We start from the raw sequence: 23,964 nt of genomic DNA, 5'->3' as shown, positions 1-23,964 counted from the left end.
TACAGAAAGGGCAACTGATGCTCAAGAGAAAGTGACTTGCAATTGTAAGCAGCAAAATAAATACTATAACCCTGTTTTTATTTCTCAAGTGCAACACCAAAATTAAATACTGGGACATAAAGATGCAATAATATCCTCAATTTTTTAAGAATATCAATTTAGTATTTTATAATGTGTTGAATATTTTAAAGTTCTGAAGTAATTTTACCACATAGGATTTTCCTCAGGAAGCAGTGCTTAAGAACAGAACCATGAATAACAGTCAAAAAAGCTTTCTAGAAAGTCTTTATTTTTCTGTAGTTTTCCCAAATGATTTTATAAATTTCATAGTTTTTATATGCCTGATTGGGACCCATGAAATAAAGTACAATGTCCTATCCAAAGAAACAAAAGCAGCAGCATACTAAAGGCTCTAATTAAATTGTTTTAAATTTTCAGGAATAAGTGAAAATTTAAGACAATTTTACTAGGTGGTAATTTGGTAGCATTTTTCATAGAATTTTTAATGATTTATGGTTTTCCATGATGCTTTCATAGGCAACATTTCACCAAATTACAGGTTCCTAGAAGTTGTAGTACCATGACAACTTTAGTATGATAGTTTTGCTTTAAAACCAGAATCAGGCTGAATATGGCACTCCTTTTAAAGCTGAAATACATACTGTATATATAGTTGTAAAACACTGATATCCTAGACTTCCATTACTTTTAATCAAGAGTGATTATACTCTTGTTGAAAAGTAAATTTATGTATTAAATGAAGAAATTTCAGGTTTTAGTAAAAGTGAAAAAGAAAAAAAGATGCCTTTTGATTAAGGCTTAATGGAATAGAATTTATATTTAATCAGAATGAGTAAGGACCCTTTTTTGATAATGAAAGCATGGTATCTTAACCTAAAAGAAGCCAGTGGAATTGTTAAATATTTTTCTTTTTTGTCACCTATTTACTATTGCAACCTCAACTAGGTATATAGTGCATTAATATGAAATACTTTTAAAATCCATAGTCTTTGAAAAAAAAAAAAAAAGAATCCTATACAAAATGATCACATACCGCTAGATAGGATGTTGAAATGACTGGTGTGTAATGTTTTTTAAAGCCTCCATTTTTTTGTCAACATAAATCTCCTTTATTTTACATTTCTAGAAGGATTTCATTTTGAAGTTTGATGTATCAAGCCAGTATAAAGTTTTACAGTTTAGTAATTCTGGATTCCAAGGCATTTAAGATAAAAATGGAAATGTGAAGTTTAAGAAAATTAATTTTCTTCTTCTGTTACATCTAAGTCTTCATCCTCTTCTTCATCATCGTCTGCTTGTTGATCCTTTCTTAGTCGACAAGTGGGTCCCTGTTAAAAAGCACATTTTAAAGAATTCTCACTTAAAAATATTTTTACATGCTTGGTATCTTAAAATGCCCTAAAAGAGAATGATACATAGGACAAATATTTCAGAAAAACGTCCATAAGTAGTAATTTTTAGTAATGAAAATTCCCTATGAATTTACTGTATTTTAAGGTAAAAAACAGTCAAAAGATTTTTCACTTGTTATTTTTTTGAATAAAAATGTGAAATTAATCATTCCAGTTGGATACCAGTACTTCAAAATAACATAAAATACTTTCAGAAAAAAGTAGTCTCGCCGAAACCGGTTTGGCTCAATGGATAGAGCGTCGGCCTGCGGACTGAAAGGTCCCGGGTTCGATTCCGGTCAAGGGCATGTACCTTGGCTGCGGGCACATCCTCAGTGGGAGGTGTGCAGGAGGCAGCTGATTGATGTTTCTCTCTCATCGATGTTTCTAGCTTTCTATCCCTCTCCCTTCCTTTCTGTGAAATATCAATAAAATATATTTAAAAAAAAAAAAGAAAAAAAAAAAAGAAAAAAAAGAAAAAAGTAGTCTCAGTATATTATGAATGTCAAAAAAAGTTTAGGTTAAACAATTCTTGGGTCTCAAAACAGGTATTTGAATGAGAATGATTAAAGGGATAGCAAAAACAAGGATATTTCAACGAGGCAACTGAAATATTAAACTTTAAAAATAGTGTGATTTAAATGGAATGAGTTGATAAACTGAATTCATCACTTAGCGTTAAGTCCTTACTATTATCACTTGGGTCATCTTGTTTCAAACCTTTCTGAGAGTGATTATACCTCCTAGGGGACATTTGGCAGTGTCTGGTGACACTGTTAATTGTCAGAACTGGGTGTGTGTGTTACTAGTCTCTTGTTAGTAATGACTAGTGATGCTCCTTAACATCTTGACAAGGCACAGACCAATACTACCCCCTCCACCACCAAGTTGTCTGGCACCAAGTCTGTACAGTGTTAAGGTTGAGAAACCCTGGGATATCTAAAGTGCTACACAGATGTTAGCTAACTTAGGTAACATCATTACTGTAAGTCAAACAAAACTTTATATGTACTGTAATACTAAATTTATGTAGTTTATGTTTACAGCACTTAATGCTGGAATTATAAAAATGTAAGTTGTTTAAGGGGAGAGATGCATGAATATAAAGTAGTAAGCAAAAGCTTAGAGGAGAGTCAGATGAAAAAGTACTGGATCGAATTTACCTAAAAGTTGTATTTTGAAAATATTTTGCTCAATTTTAAATTCTGAAGGCAAGATATGAAAACAGCTCTCTCAATTAGGAATTGGCAAGCTATGGCCCAGTTTGCCTGTTCTTTAAAAAATAAAGTTTTATTATGGCACAGCCATTTTTTATGTTTTAAATTATTTTAAAAAATATTTTTATTGATTTCAGAGAGGAAGGAAGAGAGAGAAACATCAATGATGTGCCCTTGATTGGAACTGAACCTGGAACCCTTCAGTCCCCAGGCCAATGCTCTACCCACTGAGCCAAACCGGCCAGGACCATTTTGGTTTTTTAAAATGTATTGTTTATGGTTGCTCTTAGTTGGGACAGAGGGATATAGACCACATAGCCCACAAAATCTATTTTTCTCTGTGGTCCTTTAGAGAAAAAGGTGGTTGACCTCTTCCTGTTCTACTAGTATATACCAGGTAATTTAGACTTTCTGGATATGGAAGAAATGAGAAAATTGGCTCTCTAAAGATCTGTGCTTCTGGATCTATGATAATGCTCAGGAAAAGCCCTTTTTAGGTATAATTACTAATCATGATAGTGGGGCTTAAACCCTAAGCAGTTTTACTTGAGAATTTGCTCTTACTCTACCAGAGAACAAATTTAGATTAGCATTCTCCTGTGCTTTCCATCTTTGCTCTGAAGTGTTCTGCTTTAGAGAATATTATGTGTTATAGTATACACAGTAAAATAAGAAATAACAGAGCTGCACTTAGTGCAAGCTGACATCATTTTACCTAAGAGACAACAAAGGGTAGTTATAGGAGGTCAGATGACTTAAGGGAAGTATTTTTAGTACTGAACAATTCCAAAGACAGCAGCTCAAATTCTTTTAAATTATGGTTTATAGCTCACCTGTCCTGTTCCAGATACACACTTAGCTGACAGTGATCTCTGAAGTGGTGACTTTGAATTTGCTCTTACAATATCTAAACGAGATGAATAATCTGGTGGATACAGAGAATTTCGGAAAACCTGTTGCAATAAAAGGAGATATTAAACAATGGAAATCTAGAAAGCCATGATAAATTCTTCTTACATATTATTTTTTAAAAGCATCCATCCCAATTCCCTGATACAAAATTTCTATCATTTATTGTACATTTAAAACAAAACTACCAAAAATATTTTTTAAGTTGTAAAGATGAAGGCTAAAAAAATCTATTTGGACCTTATGTGATGGGCCCTGAAACAATCACTTGAGCTTTTCCTGGGAAAATGTGCAAGTTCCTACCCTCAAAGAATATGCAATCCAGTAGGAAGGCTGCAAGTCCCCCCTTTGATTCTCTGCTCTGCTGGTCCTCAACTCAGCTCTTACCATTTAACTTCACTGTAGTACAGCACATCAGAGTAAATTGGAACCACTATAATTTATGCATTACAGTCTCAATAGGATCGGGATTGCCATTACTTTCAGTCCTTTTTCCTTAAAGCTGTGGTTCCAAATCTTACCACTTTCTTAAGCCTCCTTATCTGTATCTTTTCCCCCATTTCTCTAACATGTAATTGATGGGTAAGATTACCAGATGTAATTTCTTCAACTTCCCTCCCTTTTTCCTTCACCCCATCTTTTTTTAAAAGTAAATATTCTGATTCTTTCAAGGTGCATTTTTCCTTTGTCCAAAATTTCAAATCAAACCAACAAAAAAGGCTTTATTTCTCCACAGATTCCCTCCCCAGCACACAAGTTCAAGATCAATCTTTTTCCCTCTCCTGTTTTTAGTCACTCCAAGATACAACTTTACTCCTTAAGAAACTTCTCAAATATTCTACTTCTCCATTCTTTTGTCAATAAACTACAATTAAGCGATCACTTTTCACTGAAATGGTTCTTGCCAAAAAAAAAAAATCACTAGTTATCTTTTTGTCCTTTTCACTGACTTTGTACTGAAACTTCCATGCATGCCATTGCTACACTCCTCATGTGCCAGCTACCCTATTCCTTCACATCTCCACACGGTAAATATTTTTAAAAGGTTTCCCCTAGGCCACTTTTCCTTTTTTTTTTTGAAATATATTTTTATTGACTTCAGAGAGGGAGAGAGAGAAACATCAGTGATGAGAAAGAATCATTGCTTGGCTGCCTCCTGCACGCCCCCAACTGGGGACGGAGCCTGCAACCCGGGCATATGCCCTTGACCAGAATTGAACCCAGAACCCTTCAGTCTGTAGACTGATGCTCTATCCTCTATCCATTGAGCCAAACTGGTCAGGGTCACTTTTCCTTTTTTGACACCTTTCTCTGAAAGATCTTATTTGCAGTGTTTAATGGCTACCCTTCAACCATTCTCTATGGACTCTCTTCTGACAGTTGTATCTGTACTCCCAATGTCTTCTGTTCTCCTAGACCAGCAGTCGACTAGAACTTTCTGCAGTGATGGAAATGCTTACTGTTTTAGGATGTCCAAAAAGGCTGCATGTGGCTTTTGAGCCTTTAATTTTAATTTAATCTTAAATAGCCACACATGCCTAATATACTGGACAGTGTATCTCTAGACTTATCTTTATAATGAAAGACATTACCACAAATTTAGTAGACTGAGCTAGAAGCTGGGCATCATTCTCAATTTCTCACCTGAGCTATTTCTGTTTTAACTTTTGACTATACATTTTTCTTTATGGTTTACTTAGAATTGTCTTACTAAAGACCAAAATATTCCTATACCAAAAAATTTTGTGGCTCCTGACTACCCAGAGTCCAAATGTCTTGGGTGACATCCAAGACTTAAGATCACCCAAACCTACCCATCACTCTTCACTCTAGCCTATATACCTACAGGCAGAACATGCTATACTCTCACTTTGCAATGCTGGTTTCTCATCCTGAAATTCCAGTAAACTTACTCATCTTTTAAAAGCCAAGTCAGATTCCATCTTCTGGTTTCCCCTGTTCTCTAGTCAGTAGCTCCTACTGTTCATATACTCAGTATAGCTTTCATCACACTGTTTTGTAATTACTTATGTCTCCACAACTAGTTTTAAGTTCCTCTAAAGCATGGGTGGGGACCGTCTGGTCCACGGGCATATAAGGCCCACGAGATCATTTGGTCTGGCCCTGCCAAGGCATTAGGGGTGAGTTAATGAAATGTCTGACCAAATATAGCAGGCTAGTTTTTAAGTTGATAATTTTAAATGGCCTGTGAATGATGTTATCAATATCCAAATGGCCCTTGGCAGAAAAAAAAGTTCCACCCCTGCAAGGAGCCCTGTTTTATCTGCAAATTTTCCTAGCTGAAGACAGTGACGACCTGGTAAATTAATGATGTTAACATGAATTTAATTCTGAAGTTTTTGGGGAAAAGGAGAACCAAACTATAGGACATCTATGCATTCCTTTAACCTTTAGAGAGGTACAGACACAAAAGGAATCAGGGAATGAAACTTAAGACAAGAGGCATGACTTGTGTTTTAGGGAAATTCAGGCATGCTAATTAGGTTATTTGGCAGGTTACCAAGGACCCAATAGTATTTTGGCACCAGACATGGAACATTGGCATCCTGGTGTGATATAAAAACTGGATGACTTACCAATATTTGGAAGGGATATATGTTTTGTTAGAACATTATTTTTTAAACTTTTCTAGCAAAATGAAGTAAAATGTAGGAAGCAGAAGACAATATACACTCCTGGGATAAAATTTTAAACCAGTTAAATATTAATCTCTTACTGCAAAACAACAGATTTATTGGCAATAATGCATTTTTCAATATGGTCCAAGAACTCTTCTAGGAGTCAATCCCAACGTCCGAATATGCTCTGAAGTGACTGCACAGAGAAAATGGGCCTGACAGTACCTTTATGTGAAGCACAAACAAGGTAAGATGGTTTGACACAGCTGGATGCCTAACTGAGAAATGAGGTGCTGCCAGAGTAAGTCGTCGTAAAGCAGGGACTCCCTAAGAAGAATATCAAGTAATTTCTCTGTCCCTCTCTGCATATTTTCTCTACTTATTGCCAAGAAACCTTGCATTTAAAGGAAACTTCCTCTTCTCAGTATCTGTTTGATTTAATTTTACTTTGGTTCTGTAACTCTCCCAGACTATTGTCCTCTCTTCTCCACAATTTCTGTATGGCGTAATAGTTATAGTTTATACCTATAATTCATATGCCTCAGGACCTTTGTATATCTATACCCTGCGCCTAAAAGTTGTTGCCAGGCATTCTCCTTATCCTCAAGCTTCTAATTAAATCATTTTTTTGATGCTTCAGACTATTTAGAATCCTCCATCACATTTCACTCACAGCACACTATATATTTTCTCTGAGACTGACTGCATTACAAAATTTAGTTACAAAGTATATTTTTTTAATTGTCTTAACTCCATGGTAGATTTTTAAGTTTCTGCTTTGACAAGTTGGACCATTTCCAACTTACAAGGCTAAATCCTCAGCACTTAGAATGGTGCCTGGCTTATAACAGGTGCTCAGTAAACAGTTGTTGAATAAACATTTTATGAGGTAAGTGCCATAAGAATCTGTTTTAGAGATGAGGATGCTGAAGTGTGGAAAAGTTAACTTGCTCAACATTTTCCCATTAAACAGTGGGAGATACAAAAAAAATGCACCTACTATGATGCATCTACCACACAGCCCTGAGAACTTTAATTTTTTATTTGCTCCTCCCACAAGCTACCTATCTAGTTGATTAAAAATAGTGGTAAGAGAAGTTGTAAAGCAAGTGGTGTGACAAAAATACATCTTAAGGACCTCTGGAATGAGGAAAAATCCTGGGGTCCAAAGGACTTGAAGGAACTTTAGTGTCAGTTAAATGGCATGTCAAGGATATTAGAAAAAGGAGAATGAAAATATTTGTAAAGGGGGCTCCAGTCTTACAGGAAAAGTGGGGGATCAATTCTGAACCTGCTACTCGATGCAGCATTGTTTCTGCAGGAAATGGTTCATGTCACTCATGAAGAACCACGCTTCTGGCAGTATAATGTAGAGAGGATAAAAAGTGTCTATTATAAAGGTACTGGATTTGGATCCTAGCTATGTTACTAGCTATGGGCACCTCTGGGAAGTTTCTTAACCTCACTGTGCCTCAGTTTTCTCATCCATAGAAAGGACAAGAAGTACTTTCATCAAAGTTGATGGAAGGATTAAAGTAAAGTGCATAGATCAGTAGCTGGGCCAAAGTAAACACTTGCTATTTTATTCCACAAATGACAGATAAAAGCTTGATAACCTAGTTTTAAAAACACAGGACATGAAAACTGAAAATGAAGAAACAGCTTTAGTATTTGGAAGAAATGGACACTCAGGAAGCCATCTATTGACAAACAGTAAACATAAATATGGTCATGTCTGAGTAACGAAACAGATTTTGGCATTGGAAAACTACACGAACTAAATCCATGTACCTTTTTTAATATAATCTGGTTTTACTCTATTAAATTTCTGGAACCAGCGGAGTAGTATAAAGCCTGTAAAAGTTAAGTTAGTGAAAAAGAAATTGGAGGAATCTTCAAAATTGTCAAATGGCAGACACTCCCAAATTCCACCACTTACTACAGAATTCTAGTTATATCTTGAGAATGCATGGCCTTTTTCATTTCTACTGTAGAGATAATATGTACAAAGTATGTCTTGAATATTTTATCTATTTTAGCAAAAATACTGTTGTGCCTCCCCTCCCATTCCCCTTGGAAGGTAAGAGGGTAGGACATACATAAATTCTTCAGATATGCTTATTGTAGCCAGGTTTTGATATTAAATTGCTCTAATGTTAGTTGGCCAATCAGATTTATTTGCGTTTATCGATGCAAAGCAAGCCATATATACTAGTATAATACACACACACACACACACACACACACACACACACACACACACCTGTGTTTATTTCATGGCTTACTGATGAAGTCCTAGAAAACTGGTTAGAATTCTGATTCCGCTATTTACTAGCTAAGTGTCCATGGACAAGTTATTTAAAGCCTCTAAACCTGTTTCTGTAGCTCTAAAATGAGAATAACAGCACCTGCCTCACAGGATTAAGGAGTGAATGAGAAAATGCACAAAAAGCTTTGGGTACTGTGCATGGTGTAAACACTCAGATGTTAGTTCAAATCAGTGAATGCTTTTAGCACACTTAAGTGACTTATTACCATTATATTAAAATGATGCATTATTTCATGTAATGGCTTTATTTAGATTATATTTTACTGGTATTAACAAGTTATCTCTTAAAACTTCACTGTGGTTAATTTGAAAAGTTAAAAATACAGAGAAAAATCATACGAGTTCAGCTATTTGGAACTGCTATGTATTCAGTATAATAACAAAATTAACAAATTAACCATTGTAGAATTCTAATTTAAGATATTTTTACCCAAATAAACTAATGCTCTTTTTAAAAAATTTCCATACTAATAGAAGTACTAAGCTTAGATAGACAAAATCCTACCTCTAAATCTTCTTCTTCATCAATCTTTTGTATATTTTGGTAAGCAGCAGTGTAGACCTCCAAAGCTTTGCCATGAAACAGCATTTCAATAGTGATAAATTCTGAAAATATAGTCTAAAAAAACACAAAGATTTGAATTTAAACAATCATAAAAATTGCATTGTGACTGTACTGAAGTTATTTCTTACTATATAGTCTTGCCATTTTATGGAATACAGAGGTATCTTTTTTTACTACAGGGCAAATAAAAATAGTTGGAGGACCTTTTGTAGCAAAACCTTCAAATTATGCAAAATATTTCCTACCTTACCATTTACTTACCTCTTATTTTTTTAGTCAGTTCTACTTATGCCTTGTAATTGACACTTGTAATAAAAAATATTGAGTTAAATGTATGCCATTATGTACTGTTACCACATGCCTATAAGTATTAGGTAAAGCAGCTCAGTTCTGAAGCTGGTATTTTAGCAACTACAACTGATGTTTAAACAATAGAATGTTTATTTGGACAGGAATTATATCCCACCATATTTTTTATTATATGTTACTTACATTCTTTAACAACAAAGGAATTATGTGGTAATAATGATATTTCTACTACTGATAATAGCATCATACATTTGCATAAAGCTTTTTAGCTTACAAATATATGACTTGCCCAGTGTTGCTCAATTGGAATGTTAAGGCTTGAATCTGAGTCTTCAGAAGTTATAGCTCTTGCTCATTGTACTATGTTGATCTTGCTGGAAACAATATTTCCTTTACAAATAAATTGTGAACATGTTGACAACTTATGACAAGGAAGATTATGAGCAAAGAGAATGAAGATGTACATGTTGATCTAAACAGAGATGAGATAATCCATAGGCAGGGAAAAGTACAAACATTGTTAAATTAAGGAAGATTCATATAATTGGAAAACATCTCATGTTAATGGATTAAAATGGTAGTATTCCCCCAAATGATCTACAGATTTGATGCAATCCCTATCCGATTCCAGCTGACTTCCTATAGAAACTGACAAACTGATTATAAAATTCATACTGAATTGCAACAGGTCCAGAGTAGGCAAAACAATCTTTAAAAATACCAAAGCAGGCCCTAACTAATTTGGCTCAGTGGGTAGAGCGTCGGCCTGCGGACTGAAGGGTCCCAGGTTTGATTCTGGTCAAGGGCATGTACCTTGGTTGCGGGCACATCCCCAGTAGGGGGTTTGCAGGAGGCAGCTGATAGATGTTTCATCGATGTTTCTAACTCTCTATCCCTTTCCCTTCCTCTCTGTAAAAAATCAGTAAAATACATTAAAAAAAAAATACCAAAGAGGAAGAACACACACACTCTGATTTTAAAACTTAATAAAAAGTAATGCTAATTAATCAAGATAGTATGGTTCTGGCATAAGGATTGACCTATAGGTCAAAGAAAGAACAAGAGTCCAGAAACAAAACCGTATCAGCTGATTTAAATATCTAAAAGATCACCAAGGGTGCCAAAACTATTCACTGGAGGAAGAACAGTCTCTTCAACAAATGGCATTGGGACAACTGGAAAGTTACATACAAGAAAAAGAAGTTTTAACCTTTAGCTCATGCCATATACAAACATTTACTCAATGGATCAAAGATATGAAATAAAAACTAAAATTGGTTAGGAAAAAAACGGATAAATCTTCAGGGTCTCAGATCTGGCAATGGATTCTTAGATACGACACTAAAAGCATGAGCAACAAAAGAAAAACATACATTGGGCTGTCAAATGTACGTAAAACTGTAAAAACGCTCTGAGAAGTCTGTTCTGAGTTAACTTTTGCTGGTAGAATTCTGTTTAGAGATACTACTTTCTTAACTCACATTAAGTTAAACCATTAGCATATAAATCCTATTGCAATGATGTATAATAAAACAGACTAATTAAAAATAAATTATGCTTCAAGGAACACCATTAAGATAGTGAAAAGAAGCCATAAAACGGGAGAAAATAATGCAAATCATACATCTGATACAGGACTTGTATCAGATTATACAAAGTACTCTTATAACTCAATACTAGAGGCCCGGCGCATGAAATTCATTCATGGGTATGGTCCCTAGGCCAGGCCTGTGATCAGGGCCATCTTTCCCAGCAACTGGCCCTGCCCCCCACCGTCCCCCACCTCTGGGTCCCCATTTGCCATTGGGTAATTGGAGCCTGCTGGCTGGGAGAATGGACTGAGAGGTTGGCCCCTGCGTGCTGGGGGCAGCTCCTGTGTTGAGCATCTGCCCCCTGGTGGTCAGTGTGCATCATAGTGACTGGTCATTCCACCGTTTGGTCGATTTGCATATTACCTTTTTATTATATAGGATAATATAAAGACAACCCAATTCAAATATGGGTGAGGAATCTGAATAGACATTTCTTCAAGGAAGATAAACTAAATGGCTAATAAACATCATCACGGAAATGTAAATCAAAACCACAGTGAAATACTATACCACACTCACTAGGATGACTTATAACCATAATAGCCAAAAGGTATAAACAACCCAAGTGTCCATCACCTGAGGAGTGGATAAGTAAAATGTGGCAATACCCATATAATGGAAGATGCAGCTGTAAAAAGGAATGAAGTACCGACACATGCTACAAATATGGATGAATCTTGAAAGCATGCTAAGTGAAGGAAACCATGACAAAAATCATGTATTTTAGGATTCCATTCATATAAAATGTCCAGAATAGCCAAATTCAGACATGAGAGTAGAGGTGGTTGTTTAGGACTGGGATAGGACTGTGTGTGTGTGTGTGTTGCTGTGTGTGTGTGTGTGTGTGTGTTTGGGGGGGGGGCGTGTGCGGGGATGAGAGCAGGTCGGTAAAAGCTAAAGTGTACTAGATTTCACTTCAAAGATGATGAAATGTGAAAATGGTCTAAAACTGAGTGGTGATGGTTGCACAGATCTTAAAACATGATAAAACACTTTATAAATGGGTAAATTGCATGGTGTATGAATTTTTAAAAAAGGGGTTTCTTCATGTCCTCCTTTTTTGGGTGTGTGGTCTGACCAGCCTTCCCTCTTCCAGGGGCATGATACAGCAGGCAGAGAAAAACTTGGAAGCCCTTTTCTTCTCTGTGCACCCTCCACTGTGCAGTCCCTTGCTCCATGTCCCAGTTCTTCAGGAAATCCCAGGAATCAGAAATCGCAGTGGGAATACTGCACTCACTCTTGCCTAGTTTATGATGGCTGGTGCTCAGGGAATTAAAACACCTGCAGAGGTCATGAGCCCCAAGATCAGAGACACAGATGGCCCTGTGTGAGGGAAGAGTCTGCAGGCCTGAGGAACACTGGTGAGAACAAGGAATTAGATTCCCATCACTGAGGAAGCCCGTAAGTGGCAGCGCAATCAGGCACACCTCACAAGTCTCCGTTCTCACTTTTTAGGTTAAAGCCGAAATATATCCTGCTCCTACTCTCCCATCTCAGTAAAGGCATTTGTCTCAGGCAGCTTCCTGAGATGCTTGTCATGTGTAGTAGTCTACCTTTACCCAGCAGAACGAAGACTGAATTGAGGTTTAAAAAAGGTTTTTTGGTCCTCAGGACCAAACCGGAGACCTTAGAACCTGGCTATCAGTGAAACTGAAATTCTGAAATCTTTTGACACTGGCAGGGAATTAAAGAAATTAAAGGTGCAAGTGGATTTTGTTTCACAGATTGTAGAGAAGAATGACATAATTAAGTGGAAGAAAATGCTTATTGATAAGAACATAACTTTTTGAAAGCAGGATGTTTCTTTGTTAATAGTTGTGAAATGACAAAAATACTTGTTCCAGGAAAATCTGCAGTAAATCAAATGATTTGTATTAAAGGACATAATATGGTCATAAACAATCCTCAAATCTTTCTAAGATGCCTATGAAAAAGTCACGAAGACCTTCTGGACTCCATGATCCTCAAGGTTTCAAACTGACTGATGTGTTACAATAAAATAAGGCAATTCTTGTGACACCTTATTACGATGGATTCAAGTTTATATGGTTAGTTATCCTTACCCTATTTATTTATTTTAAAATGTGGTTATTAGAAATCTTTATGCTATAAAGATTAATAATAGTATATTTTTATTATAATGGAAGCACAGATTTTTAAAATATGTAATTGGTTTATAGTTCAAATTTTGTCTCTATCTGGATAAGTTACTTTATACTTCTGCTTATTTTTTTTAGATAATATGGATAATGCCACTTCATTCTCATGGGGTTGCTGTAAGGATTAAAAGATAATTTATATAAAGTGCCTGGAACAGTGCCTGATACATAAAAACATAATAAATGTTCCCTTTGATTAAATAATATTTGTGATAAAAAGTTGAATACCTGGTCTCTGGTTGGATGTGTAGCCTACCATTTTTTTCCATAAGAAAGTAACATCTGATACATTTTAAAAATGTCTTTTTCACACAGACTCGGCTAAAAAAATCAGAGTAAGTTATTCTCTATAAGTCTGTTTCTGTTTTATTTTGTTCTTTACATTCCACATATAAGTGTAATCATATGATATTTGATTTTTTTCTGTCTTATTTCATTTAGCATAATACCTTCTAGATCTATCCAAGTTGTCACAAATAGTAAGACTTCATTCTTTTTTATGGCTTGTATTATTGCATTGTATATATTTTCCACCTCTTCTTTATCCATTCATCTATCAATGACATTTAAGCTGCTTCTATACCTTGGCTATTGTAAATAATGCTGCAATGAACATAGGGGTGCATATATCTTTTTGAATTAGTGTTTTGGATCTCTTCAGATAAAACCCAGAAGGAATATTGCTAGGTCATAAGGTAGTTTTATTTTTAATTTTTTGAGGAACCACTGGAATGTTTTCCATAGTGGCTGAACCAGTATGCAATCCCACAAGGTGAGGACTGGGTAAAAAAGGCAGAGGTTTTAAGAAGTGCAAATTGGCAGTTACAAAATAGTCATGGGGATTTATTTTTTTTTATTTTTTATTTATTTATTTTTTTAAATATATTTTATTGATATTTTACAGAGAGGAAGAGAGAGGGATAGAGAGCTAGAAACATCGATGAGAGAGAAACATCGATCAGCTGCCTCCTGCACACCTCCCACTGGGGATGTGCCCGCAACCAAGGTACATGCCCTGGACCGGAATCGAACCCGGGACCCTTCGGTCCACAGGCCGACGCTCTATCCACTGAGCCAAACCGGTCTTGGCTAGTCATGGGGATTTAAAGTACAGCTTAGGGAATGTAGTCAATAATATTGTAATAACTATACATGGTATCTGACGGGTGCAAGACTTATGGGGGGCGGGAATCACTTTGTAAGTTCTATAAATGTCTAACCACTATGCTGTATACCCAAAACTAATGTAAAATAAATGGCAACTGTAATTGAAAAAAAAAATTCAGTAATTTAAATTTTTCATAAATTTAAGTAAAACATAAAGGTTAGAAAACATGTTTTGAACCTTAACAGTTACTTTATTACCTTTATATCCTTTATTTTCTGCTTTTCAAAATTGTCAATAGTTTCTTCCAGCTGACGAGTTGTTCGAGTAGCATCCATTGTAGCTCTCTGTAATTCAGTTTCTGCCTACAAAAGTATTGCCCAACAAAAGATATGAAAAAAAAAATCAAGTCAGAATCTGTTAATTTGAGTCAATTTGTAAATACTACCATTGCAGTATTGGCTTTTTGGCATAACAGTATAAATGTCTGATAATATTTTTTGCTACATAAAATAAAATGATCTATATAAAAAGCACATGCAGAATAAATAAAGTTAAATCTGTGAAGTTACATGATTCATGATCTTTAACAAAAGAAAACAAAACTCCCTTTCTACTAAATCATTTTCCCTCCTATATCACCTTTGGATGATTTACTATAAAACAATTATATCTGTCTTTTTCTACTTCTTTCACATATTTCACAGTCTGTGCCACCCATAATATTATTTTTCTCATCATTTCTCTCCCCTTTATCCCTGTCTCCCCCACAAAACGAAGGGCTTGTGATTTATTTTCAAATGCATTAAATATTTCTAATTCTGTAATATTCTAATCAGGTGGAGTAAAATATATATTACATTGAGTTTCTATTTGTATATTCATATAAGCTAACAATATTACACTGTTACTATTAGTTAATGCTTATTACATGAAATATTACATATACCAATAACTAATAAATTAGATGACAAGTCTAATGCTTTACTTCATACACTCATAGTAAGTACTTATACTGTCTAGATCTGTGTTGTACAATCAATGGTGGCACTAGCCATATGCGGCTCTTTACACTTAAATTGATTAAAATTAAATGAAAATTTAAAATCTGTTTCTCAGTTACTCTAGTCACATTTCAAGAGCTCAATAGCAATATATTAGCTTGTGGCTGCAATTCTGTAAAAGTGCAGAACATCTCCAATCTTATCATGTGTTTCTTTTAAAAAAGCAGCTCTTTCAAGGACAACAGTTAACCAAAAATATTTAAGAGTTTTTTGTTAAACAGTAACATAGATATTTTAAAAGACAGACCAATTTTCTGATTCAGTTCTTTTTAATCAAGTTTAATTTCCTATGCTAGTATTATTATTTGCTCAAAAGTGTCACATATAATCATTTAATAGTTAATCCATGAGGAAACTTTGCATCTGCCACCATTTTTGACACATAATATTGACATTTAGCCCTTGCCTTCTTTTTCAAGAAAATTTATAAATTGAAATAAGTAAAACGGTTTACTCTAAGGATCCATCTCGACACACCACTTTATTACCCACCTGTGACTGAAATTTGTCATAAAGGAAAAAAGACATTTCAGAGAACAGTTTTTTTTCAATAAATTAAAACCATATACTAGTACTCTTAAAGAATTATATATTCTTACAATTTTATAACTACATATTGATTATATACTCTTACAATTAGGTTAATTAAACAATTTCAAGATATTAAGCATTTAAAAATATATTCATTTATACCTCTGTGTGTGTGTGTGTATGCACTTGCCATAGGGTGTAAAGTTTTTTAAAACCACACAAACTTTTAACTTTAATCATAACTAGTAACCAAAAACAATTCTCTATGTTACCGGGCTCGGGATTTTAAAAAATGTAACTTCATCACAGAAAATTCAAAAGTAAAATAGAGCTCCCCAGAAGATTCATTAGAATGAAAAAATTTCTTATAGTTATTTGATGCATGTTAAACTTTTACTAATGAGAGTTTCAAGCGGACTAATTTCTTAGTAGTATTTGTGATTCAGGCAGTTCTTTACTTGTAAGTACTTTCTTTTGGTTCACGTCTTTCCCCTTCCCACTTGTTGATAGTTTCATTTTAGATTTTGGAAGGGTAGATAGATTTGGCTAAAGGAGGAACAAATGGGGAAGCAGAAGCTCTTGTGACGTCAGTATCTTAATCTACCACCGCCAGGAACTACTCTTCATTTCTTAAAGTCTCAAATCCTTTTATTCCAGCATAACATCTTGCCCAAAGTTACACAGCTATTTTTAACAAAGAGGATATAGATTTGTTTCTTCTTGTTGAGAATTCTTCAAAATCCTATACTGATTTGAGTAGGAAATTGTTTTGATTAAAATACGATATGACTTTATGAATACCAGTATATCTCATGAGTGCAAAGCAGCTTATAAAGGGGTGAGTCAGATTGGTGTTTTTCAAATTGTGATCCAGGCAGCTTGTTCAGAAGCCACCTGGTCTTAAGGAGTGAGGAGGCAGAGCCCTAGGATTCTTCTTTACCTTACCCTCTTGTACCAGAGCTACGCCATTTTATTTCACACCACAGGCCTGGTGCATGAGCACTGGTGGGGTCCCTTGGTGTGCCCTGTGGGGATCCAGGGAGGGGCTGCTACTGCCTTGAGCATCTGCCCCCTGGTGGTCAGTGCGCGTCATAGCAACCGGTCAAATGGTCATTCGGTCACTTAGGCTTTTATATATATATAGGTATTGAACTTTAATGTGCTTCTTTTGAATGGTCTGATATATTTTAAGGGCCTATCCTGATTAATATTCTATGATGCTATGGTTGAATATATTTACATATATATTTATATCAAATACATTTATATGTAGATTGTTATTTGTTTTCTTGTCTGAGGTTGTCAAAATCCATTGGATTCACAGATCTTTCCCAGTGAGCATAGCAATTCACCTATAGCAATAAGCTATCCAGTTGTTGCATTTTCCTCCCCATGTGAATCTGCAGACCTGTTTTATCTATGGTACAAGATTACATCCTCCACAGCAGTGTTGAAAGAACAGCATCTAAGTCAGTAACGTCTGTGTTTTAGGAATAGATTCATTTCTCGTGTTGAGTGTCAATACTAATGCCTCGCACTCAATCTTGCCAACCACTCAGGATTTCAGACGTGACTTTTTTTTCTGCCTCTATGTACTCTTCTACAAACAAACAAAACAAAATTTTGACCTCTGACTTAATTCTTAAAAACTAGTGACATCCCCTGGCCTCTGCCTTAGTCCCTATTTGTCAGTCATAAATTTTCTAGCATTCTTTGTCTGACTTACTTAAAACCCAACCTCTATTATCTCTGGTTTGTAGATCTTAAGCCTCAAGTACTGTCTAGATGTTCCTGTCCTAGCCTCCAATGGGTAGTCCCAGCCCTGTGGCTGCCCATTTTTGTTTATTACAAGGTTGGGCATATGTACCTTTGGTCCAAAGGAAGGAGGACCAGGCAATTGGCGAAGCCCCAAATCACTGCTCAAGGGATTCCCCTCAGGAATGGAAGTGTTCTGGAACCTCAAGAGACCCCAAAGAGCCACTCCTCAGGTGGTTTCTGGCTGAGCTGGGCAGTAAAAACCTTAAGGAAGTAGGAAGGAGACATAAGAAATGGGAAAAAGAGGCAGTGGGATAAATTAGTACTTTCTATACAATTGCACCATCCCAGATGCTGGCAATTTTCTATTCTTTTGTTTAGTCATGAACAAGGCACAATCCAGTTTAAGAAACAGTCATTCTAACAGAAGAACTTTGTTACAGTAGACACTCCTATCTAGATCACTTTGTGCTGTGGACATCAATTATACTCTTTGAATCTCAGGGTTTTGACTGGCAGTCATAACTGTGGTTTCATATAGTGTTTTTGATTTGTTTTTTAAGATAAAGGGAATTATTTTGGCAAAAAAAAGATTTTTCCTTTCCTTTTTTAAAAACAGGGCAGATAGCATTGCTAAATTATAATTAATCATAGATCTTTAATTTTATAATTAATAGTCATTATCATTTGAAAAAAATCTCAGGATCTTATACTCTTTATAAAAACATTTACATGTATGTTATTTTATTTTTTGAATATCTATTGTGAAAAACAATATAAGGGGACTGAATTAGTATTCTCTTTAAAATTACCTAATTTTTATTGTGGAAATTCATGAATGCATATTTCTTTTCGACTATTATATTCAAACTGGAGGCCCAGTGCACGAAATTCGTGTGAGAGTAGGCTTTCGCAGCCCTGGTGGCTACCTCGGCCCCCGCAACTGTGGCTTCATCTGGAAGGTCATCCAGATGGTCTTTACACTGTTTGGCTGTTCAGTCGATTTGCATATTACGCTTTTATTATAGATTCTCTGCACATTTAAAAGTAGAAATGCATAATTTCCATATATATTTACTTTTGTACTGCATACCTTACAAAATGTTTTTTTAAAGATCAAAATTCAAAGGATACAATAACATGTCGATCAGATGGGTTTCGCTGGCGTGTTCTTTCTAACTGAGTTAACTGTTTGGCTTCTCGATTCCTTGCTGTTAATGTTGCTTTGAGGTCATCCTGCAAATAGGCATTTTTTTGTTAATAATAATCTGTGATTTTAGAAATAAAATACACACACTCTGATTTAAGAATAGGAGAATGGTCTTGTTTGATTCAGGCATCATTACCACAGGAATTACTGCTGCAGAATTAGTGTGTACCTCTGTATGTGACAATGCACACATATGTATTTCTTTAATATCCTCTCAAAATGACAATGACCAGATAATTTCAATGAAAATTTATAACCATGTAAACACAGATACATATACAGTATATATACATATGTGTGTATATATATATATTTACACATATATAATTTTGATAGTGGTTATATATACACATTTGTCAAAATTCAATGAAGACTTAAAACGGGAAAATTTTATTACATGTAAATTATACATCAATAAAAGTTTATTTAAAAAATAGAACTCTGAGGATGTAATGTACAGCATGGTGACTATAGTTAATAGCACTGTATTGCATATTTGAAAGTTGCTAAGAGAATAGATCTTAAAATCCTATTCACACACACAAAAATTGTAATTATGGTGACAGATGTTAACTAGACTTACTGTGGAGATTATTTCACAATATATACAATTATCAAATCATTATGTTGTGTACGAGAAACTAATGTTATGTCAACTATACCTCAATTAAAAAATAGAATTTTGCTATTCCCATTTTTAGTCTACATTTTATTATCTGCTCTAAAACAAAAGTATAAACTCATATGTATTTAGTAAAATAATTTCTGTTCATATAGTCTTCATGACTACAAATATTAAAAGTGTCCATAATAAACAAAATATTGCTTTATGTTGCTTCAGTGGTATACTTAGTAAGCTCACTAAAAACATCTTTTTATTCTCAAAGTTCTAGGAAATAGCTCTTCAGCGTGTATAAAAAATGATTAAACACTACATTGTACTTTTTATCAAAAGAACAAATTATTGGGAATCATACTTTTTGCTAGGATACCTAATAATAGTAGAAAAATAATGAATTTACTTACTCGTTTCAATTTTACAATGGTCCCATAAGCTTTCAATGGTTCAACTACTTTGGCTTCAAGTCTTTCAACCTATTAAAATTATAAAATATAACTGAAAAGAAACATAGATCAAAATTTCAATTCTGAAATAAAAGCTGTTTAACCTAAAAATAATTACTACACAGACTAATTGAAAAAATTTTCAAATTAAAATGTCACAGTTCAACTTATCTTCAGTAATCACCAGAACTGATAAGACTCAGAATCTAACCTTGAACACATTAAACAACTGCTAAGCTGAACAGTAACCATGAAAGCAGAAAATCACCTGGTGCACAGTATGGCAAGGAAATCCCTCAGGTTTCCAAGGAGCTCATCCTTGCCGTACCATCTCTGCATGACTTTCGTACCTTACAGTAAGTAGCTTTTGGGTAAGTTTTAAGGCATCTCAAACATTTTAAAAAAATATATTTTTATTGATTTCATTTCAGAGAGGAAGGGATAGGCAGAGAAAGATAGAAACATCAATGATGAGAGAGCATAACCCCCACTGGGGACTGAGCATGTGCCCTGACTCGGAATTGAACTGTGACCTCCTGGTTCATAGGTCAAGGCTCAACCACTGAGCCACACCAGCGGCAAGACATCTCAAATTTTAATACAGTTGCCACTTTGAGTGTGTTTAGCACAGTGTTGGGTACTTTAAATATATATTCTCCAAAATGTAATAGACCCGTGGTCGGCAAACTGCGGCTCGCGAGCCACATGCGGCTCTTTGGCCCCTTGAGTGTGGCTCTTCCACAAAATACCACGGCCTGGGCAAGTCTATTTTGAAGAAGTGGCGTTAGAAGAAGTTTAAGTTTAAAAAATTGGGCTCTCAAAAGAAATTTCAATCGTTGTCCTGTTGATATTTGGCTCTGTTGACTAATGAGTTTGCCAACCACTGTAAATAGACCAATCTTCCAGATAAGAAAAGCAAAGCAAAGCTGAAGGATACAGCATATTGGAAACATTTAAAGCAACACAAACCTCAAAATCAAGAAAGCTTAGAGACCACTGTATTAGCTGCGATTTTTTTCTGGGAAGCCATTCATAAATCATCAACGCTTAGGGAATAAGATAAATGGTCTCAGGTGTTCCTGAGCTGTCACCTGTACATTTGATCTCTCTTATTTAGAAGTAAACACTTCTGAAACATAGCTTTTATCACATATTGGGCAATTCTTTTACTAATAGATTTTTAAAGAAGTGGATTTTTTTTTTTTATAAGCAAGTATATAGCATAAGAAAAATAACTTCTGAACATTAAAATTTTCTTTTTCAGGATAGGTAATGCAAGCTGACATGTATTTAATGTTTAAGAACAAGTATTTTGTAGCAGGAAAAGGGCTTTTATTGATAATACATGTTTAGATAGATAATCAGTGAGTACATTTCATATTGATTTTTCTTCAGCTTTTATAAATGTATCTGAATGTTTCATTTGAAAAGATTTTAGGAAAACAAAGAAAATCAAGTTCTCATTGAGCATTTTAATGTTAGGAATCCTAAAGTCAAAGCCATGAATGTTCAGGATAGTTAGTCTATACCATTTTGAATAATCCATACACTGATTACTCAGTGGAAGGGTTAGCCAAGGCTTTTTTCTGTTCTCCTTTTTGTCGCCTACCTTTTGTTCATTAGCACCTCCACCATTTGGTAAGCAAGGGAAATAAAAAGGAGAACAAATGAATCGATTTACTTTGCTATTTGATAAATAGCATAAAGGTTTTCTAGAAAGGGACACGGAAATGACTGGTTAACAAGGGATTTTAGGGTTACCTGTCAGTAGAAATTATTTCTGAAATAGTAAGCCACCAGTTATGTGTAACTATGAGAGTTGCTTGTTTATTGCAAAAGAAGTGTATGACAAAACTCAACAGTTTTCCAGAAAAGTACACCCAAACATAACTACTCAAATTTCTGTATGAATAGCAATTATAGGTCCAAAAATCATCATACTCATTTTGTTTTTGTTTTTGATCATTGAAATTTCTGTTTTAGGCTTTAGAAAAAAAAAAGATCAAAAGCACTAAGGAGAAAAGGGCCAAAGAAGCAATGGACAACTTCTGACAAGTTAACCTGTCTTGAAACCTAAATAAATATAAGTGAAAGTGCTTGTGAGGTATTAAAGGAAAAAAATGGGCTTTTGGAAGGAAAACAATTTCACCACCACGAAGTCTCACTACTGGCTTGCATTCACGCTATAAATCAGCGCCCCTCCCACCCCCTCAGTGACAACAGTGGTCAACTTCCCTGAGCAAAGAAACAGCCAAGATCTCTGGTCCGTGTGTTCCTTACTGACTTACATGACCATTCCCAGCATCTTCCATCTCCAGACATACTTCACACTTACCTGACCACAAGACACAGGTCATGTCCTGTTCTTCCCCAGGGACACTATGTTTAAGACCCCCTCCTCGGCCAGAGGTTGGAAAATGAAATGGGGAAAGTCAAGATTTCGAGACACCCTAAAGTTTAGTTTGAAAATGGTAAAACAACGGGAAGCTTCCCTTTAACAGACTCACACAGCGTCACCGACATGACCACACAGGTTTATCATCAAGCGTGTGTTCACCACTGCAGGTTACCAGTGAGTCGTCCTGGGTCCTCCATCCACCTACTGCAGGGCTCACTCAAAACAAAGACGCTGTGACCTCGCTCCGTACCTCTGCTTGTCGATAATCCTGAAGTTTGGCAAACTCGTCAGCAAAGTTTTTCAGGCCCTGCTTTAAATTTGGGGTCTCTGTAGAGGCGTACACGTTTACTTCATTCACCAGGAGGTCTGCTTTGTCTCGCAGCCTGGCAGTTTTCCGCACGTAAGCAGCAAATATTTGGCACAGCTCTCCAAAATGCTTCTCCACGTTTGTGACAGCATTCTGCAGTTGTCTGGTTTGAGCATCCCTAGAGAAAAAGGTGACACAAAAAGCAAATCATTCTCAATAGGGACAAGATGGCTTCATCTCCACGTTAATTTGATAGGCAAACATTCCCGGGGCATTTTGCAGCTTCTCCGAGGCGGATTCCCCTCCTCTAGGTCCCCCGTCCCCCTTCGGGCCCGGCCTCGAAGTCCCGCCGGGGTGGGCGCACAAAGAGGCCGGGCTCCCGGGGCCGCAACGCAGCGGGTGGCGGCTGCTAGGGCAGCTCAGCCCCGACGCCCGGCTGCCACCGGGGCTCCCGCAATCGGGGGAGGTAGGCCCCACGGCGCCGCGTGCAGGACCCCCGCCGCCCGCCGAGGCTCGAATTCGGCGCAGAGGCCGCACGGAGAGAGGATCCGTTTCCCGCACCGAGCCTTCGCCGGCGGGACCCCCTGGGCAGCTGGGGCTCGGGCGGTTACCGGTGTTCCAAGTTGCGCCTCAGCATCTTGCCTCGCACACCACCGAGACCCTGGACCGGGGCCCAACGACCGGATCCGAAGGGCCGGGGCATGCGCGGGGCGCGAGCTGCGGCTGCGGGAGCCCGAGAGCCCGCCCCGCGCGCCGCCGCGTCCCGCCCGCGTTTCCAAGGCAACGCGGCGCGCGTCCCGGAAGCTAATGCTGGAGTCGGCGGGAGCCGGGAGAGAGGTTCCCCAAGGGCGGCGCGTCTCGGGCTAGCCAAGGGCCAGGGTGTGAGCAAAGGAGGAAAATTCCAGGCCAGCCCACCAGGAACGCGAAACTGAAGGCCTGTGGGGTCCCGTCTCTTCTGCGGCATTTCGTCTTCAAACATTTGCTCAATTTGTCCGATTCTCACTCTGAAAATGTGAGCCTTTGCCATTGGAAGGAGCAGTGCTTTACCACCTCACCTTTAGCTTTTCACTTATACGTAAGTATTTATTGAGTTCCTATTTTGTGGGGAAAAATTATGTTGGACATTGGGAATAATTCAAAGATCATAAGAACCCCCACCCCCTGCGGGCGCTCCCCGCCAGGAGACAGAGATTTAAACCGGAACAAGTACTTTGAGGTAAATAACAAACAGGAGACTTTTCTTTACCTTTAAACACCCATGTCCTTTTGGCCCCCTTGGCTTCATCTGTGCTGCTCTTACAAGTAACACCTTTTAAGCCTGTATCTCTCTCAAGAAACCTCCCCTGACAACTTGCATTTTTAAACTTATATTTTTCGGTACCATGTACTGATAAAAGT

The 23,964-nt window shown here is 36.6% G+C and overlaps 1 protein-coding gene across 1 annotated transcript; it reads right to left on the bottom strand.

Annotated features, from left to right (window-relative positions):
- Nucleotides 1-269: 269 nt before the first annotated feature.
- On the bottom strand, nt 270-23,338 carry CIBAR1 (CBY1 interacting BAR domain containing 1). The gene is made up of 8 exons (XM_080646176.1): nt 23,178-23,338; nt 22,510-22,744; nt 19,823-19,891; nt 18,721-18,822; nt 14,497-14,601; nt 9,012-9,125; nt 3,463-3,582; nt 270-1,349 (listed from the first exon to the last, which is right to left on the bottom strand). The coding sequence occupies exons 1-8, from the start codon at nt 23,267-23,269 to the stop codon at nt 1,260-1,262; spliced, it is 927 nt and encodes a 308-aa protein (XP_080502302.1). The 5' UTR covers nt 23,270-23,338; the 3' UTR covers nt 270-1,259.
- Nucleotides 23,339-23,964: the final 626 nt, after the last annotated feature.

This window comes from Plecotus auritus (assembly GCF_963455305.1).
Source record: "Plecotus auritus genome assembly, chromosome: 11".
Classification (NCBI taxonomy): Eukaryota; Metazoa; Chordata; class Mammalia; order Chiroptera; family Vespertilionidae; genus Plecotus; species Plecotus auritus.
This window is presented reverse-complemented; position numbering and strand designations above follow the sequence as displayed.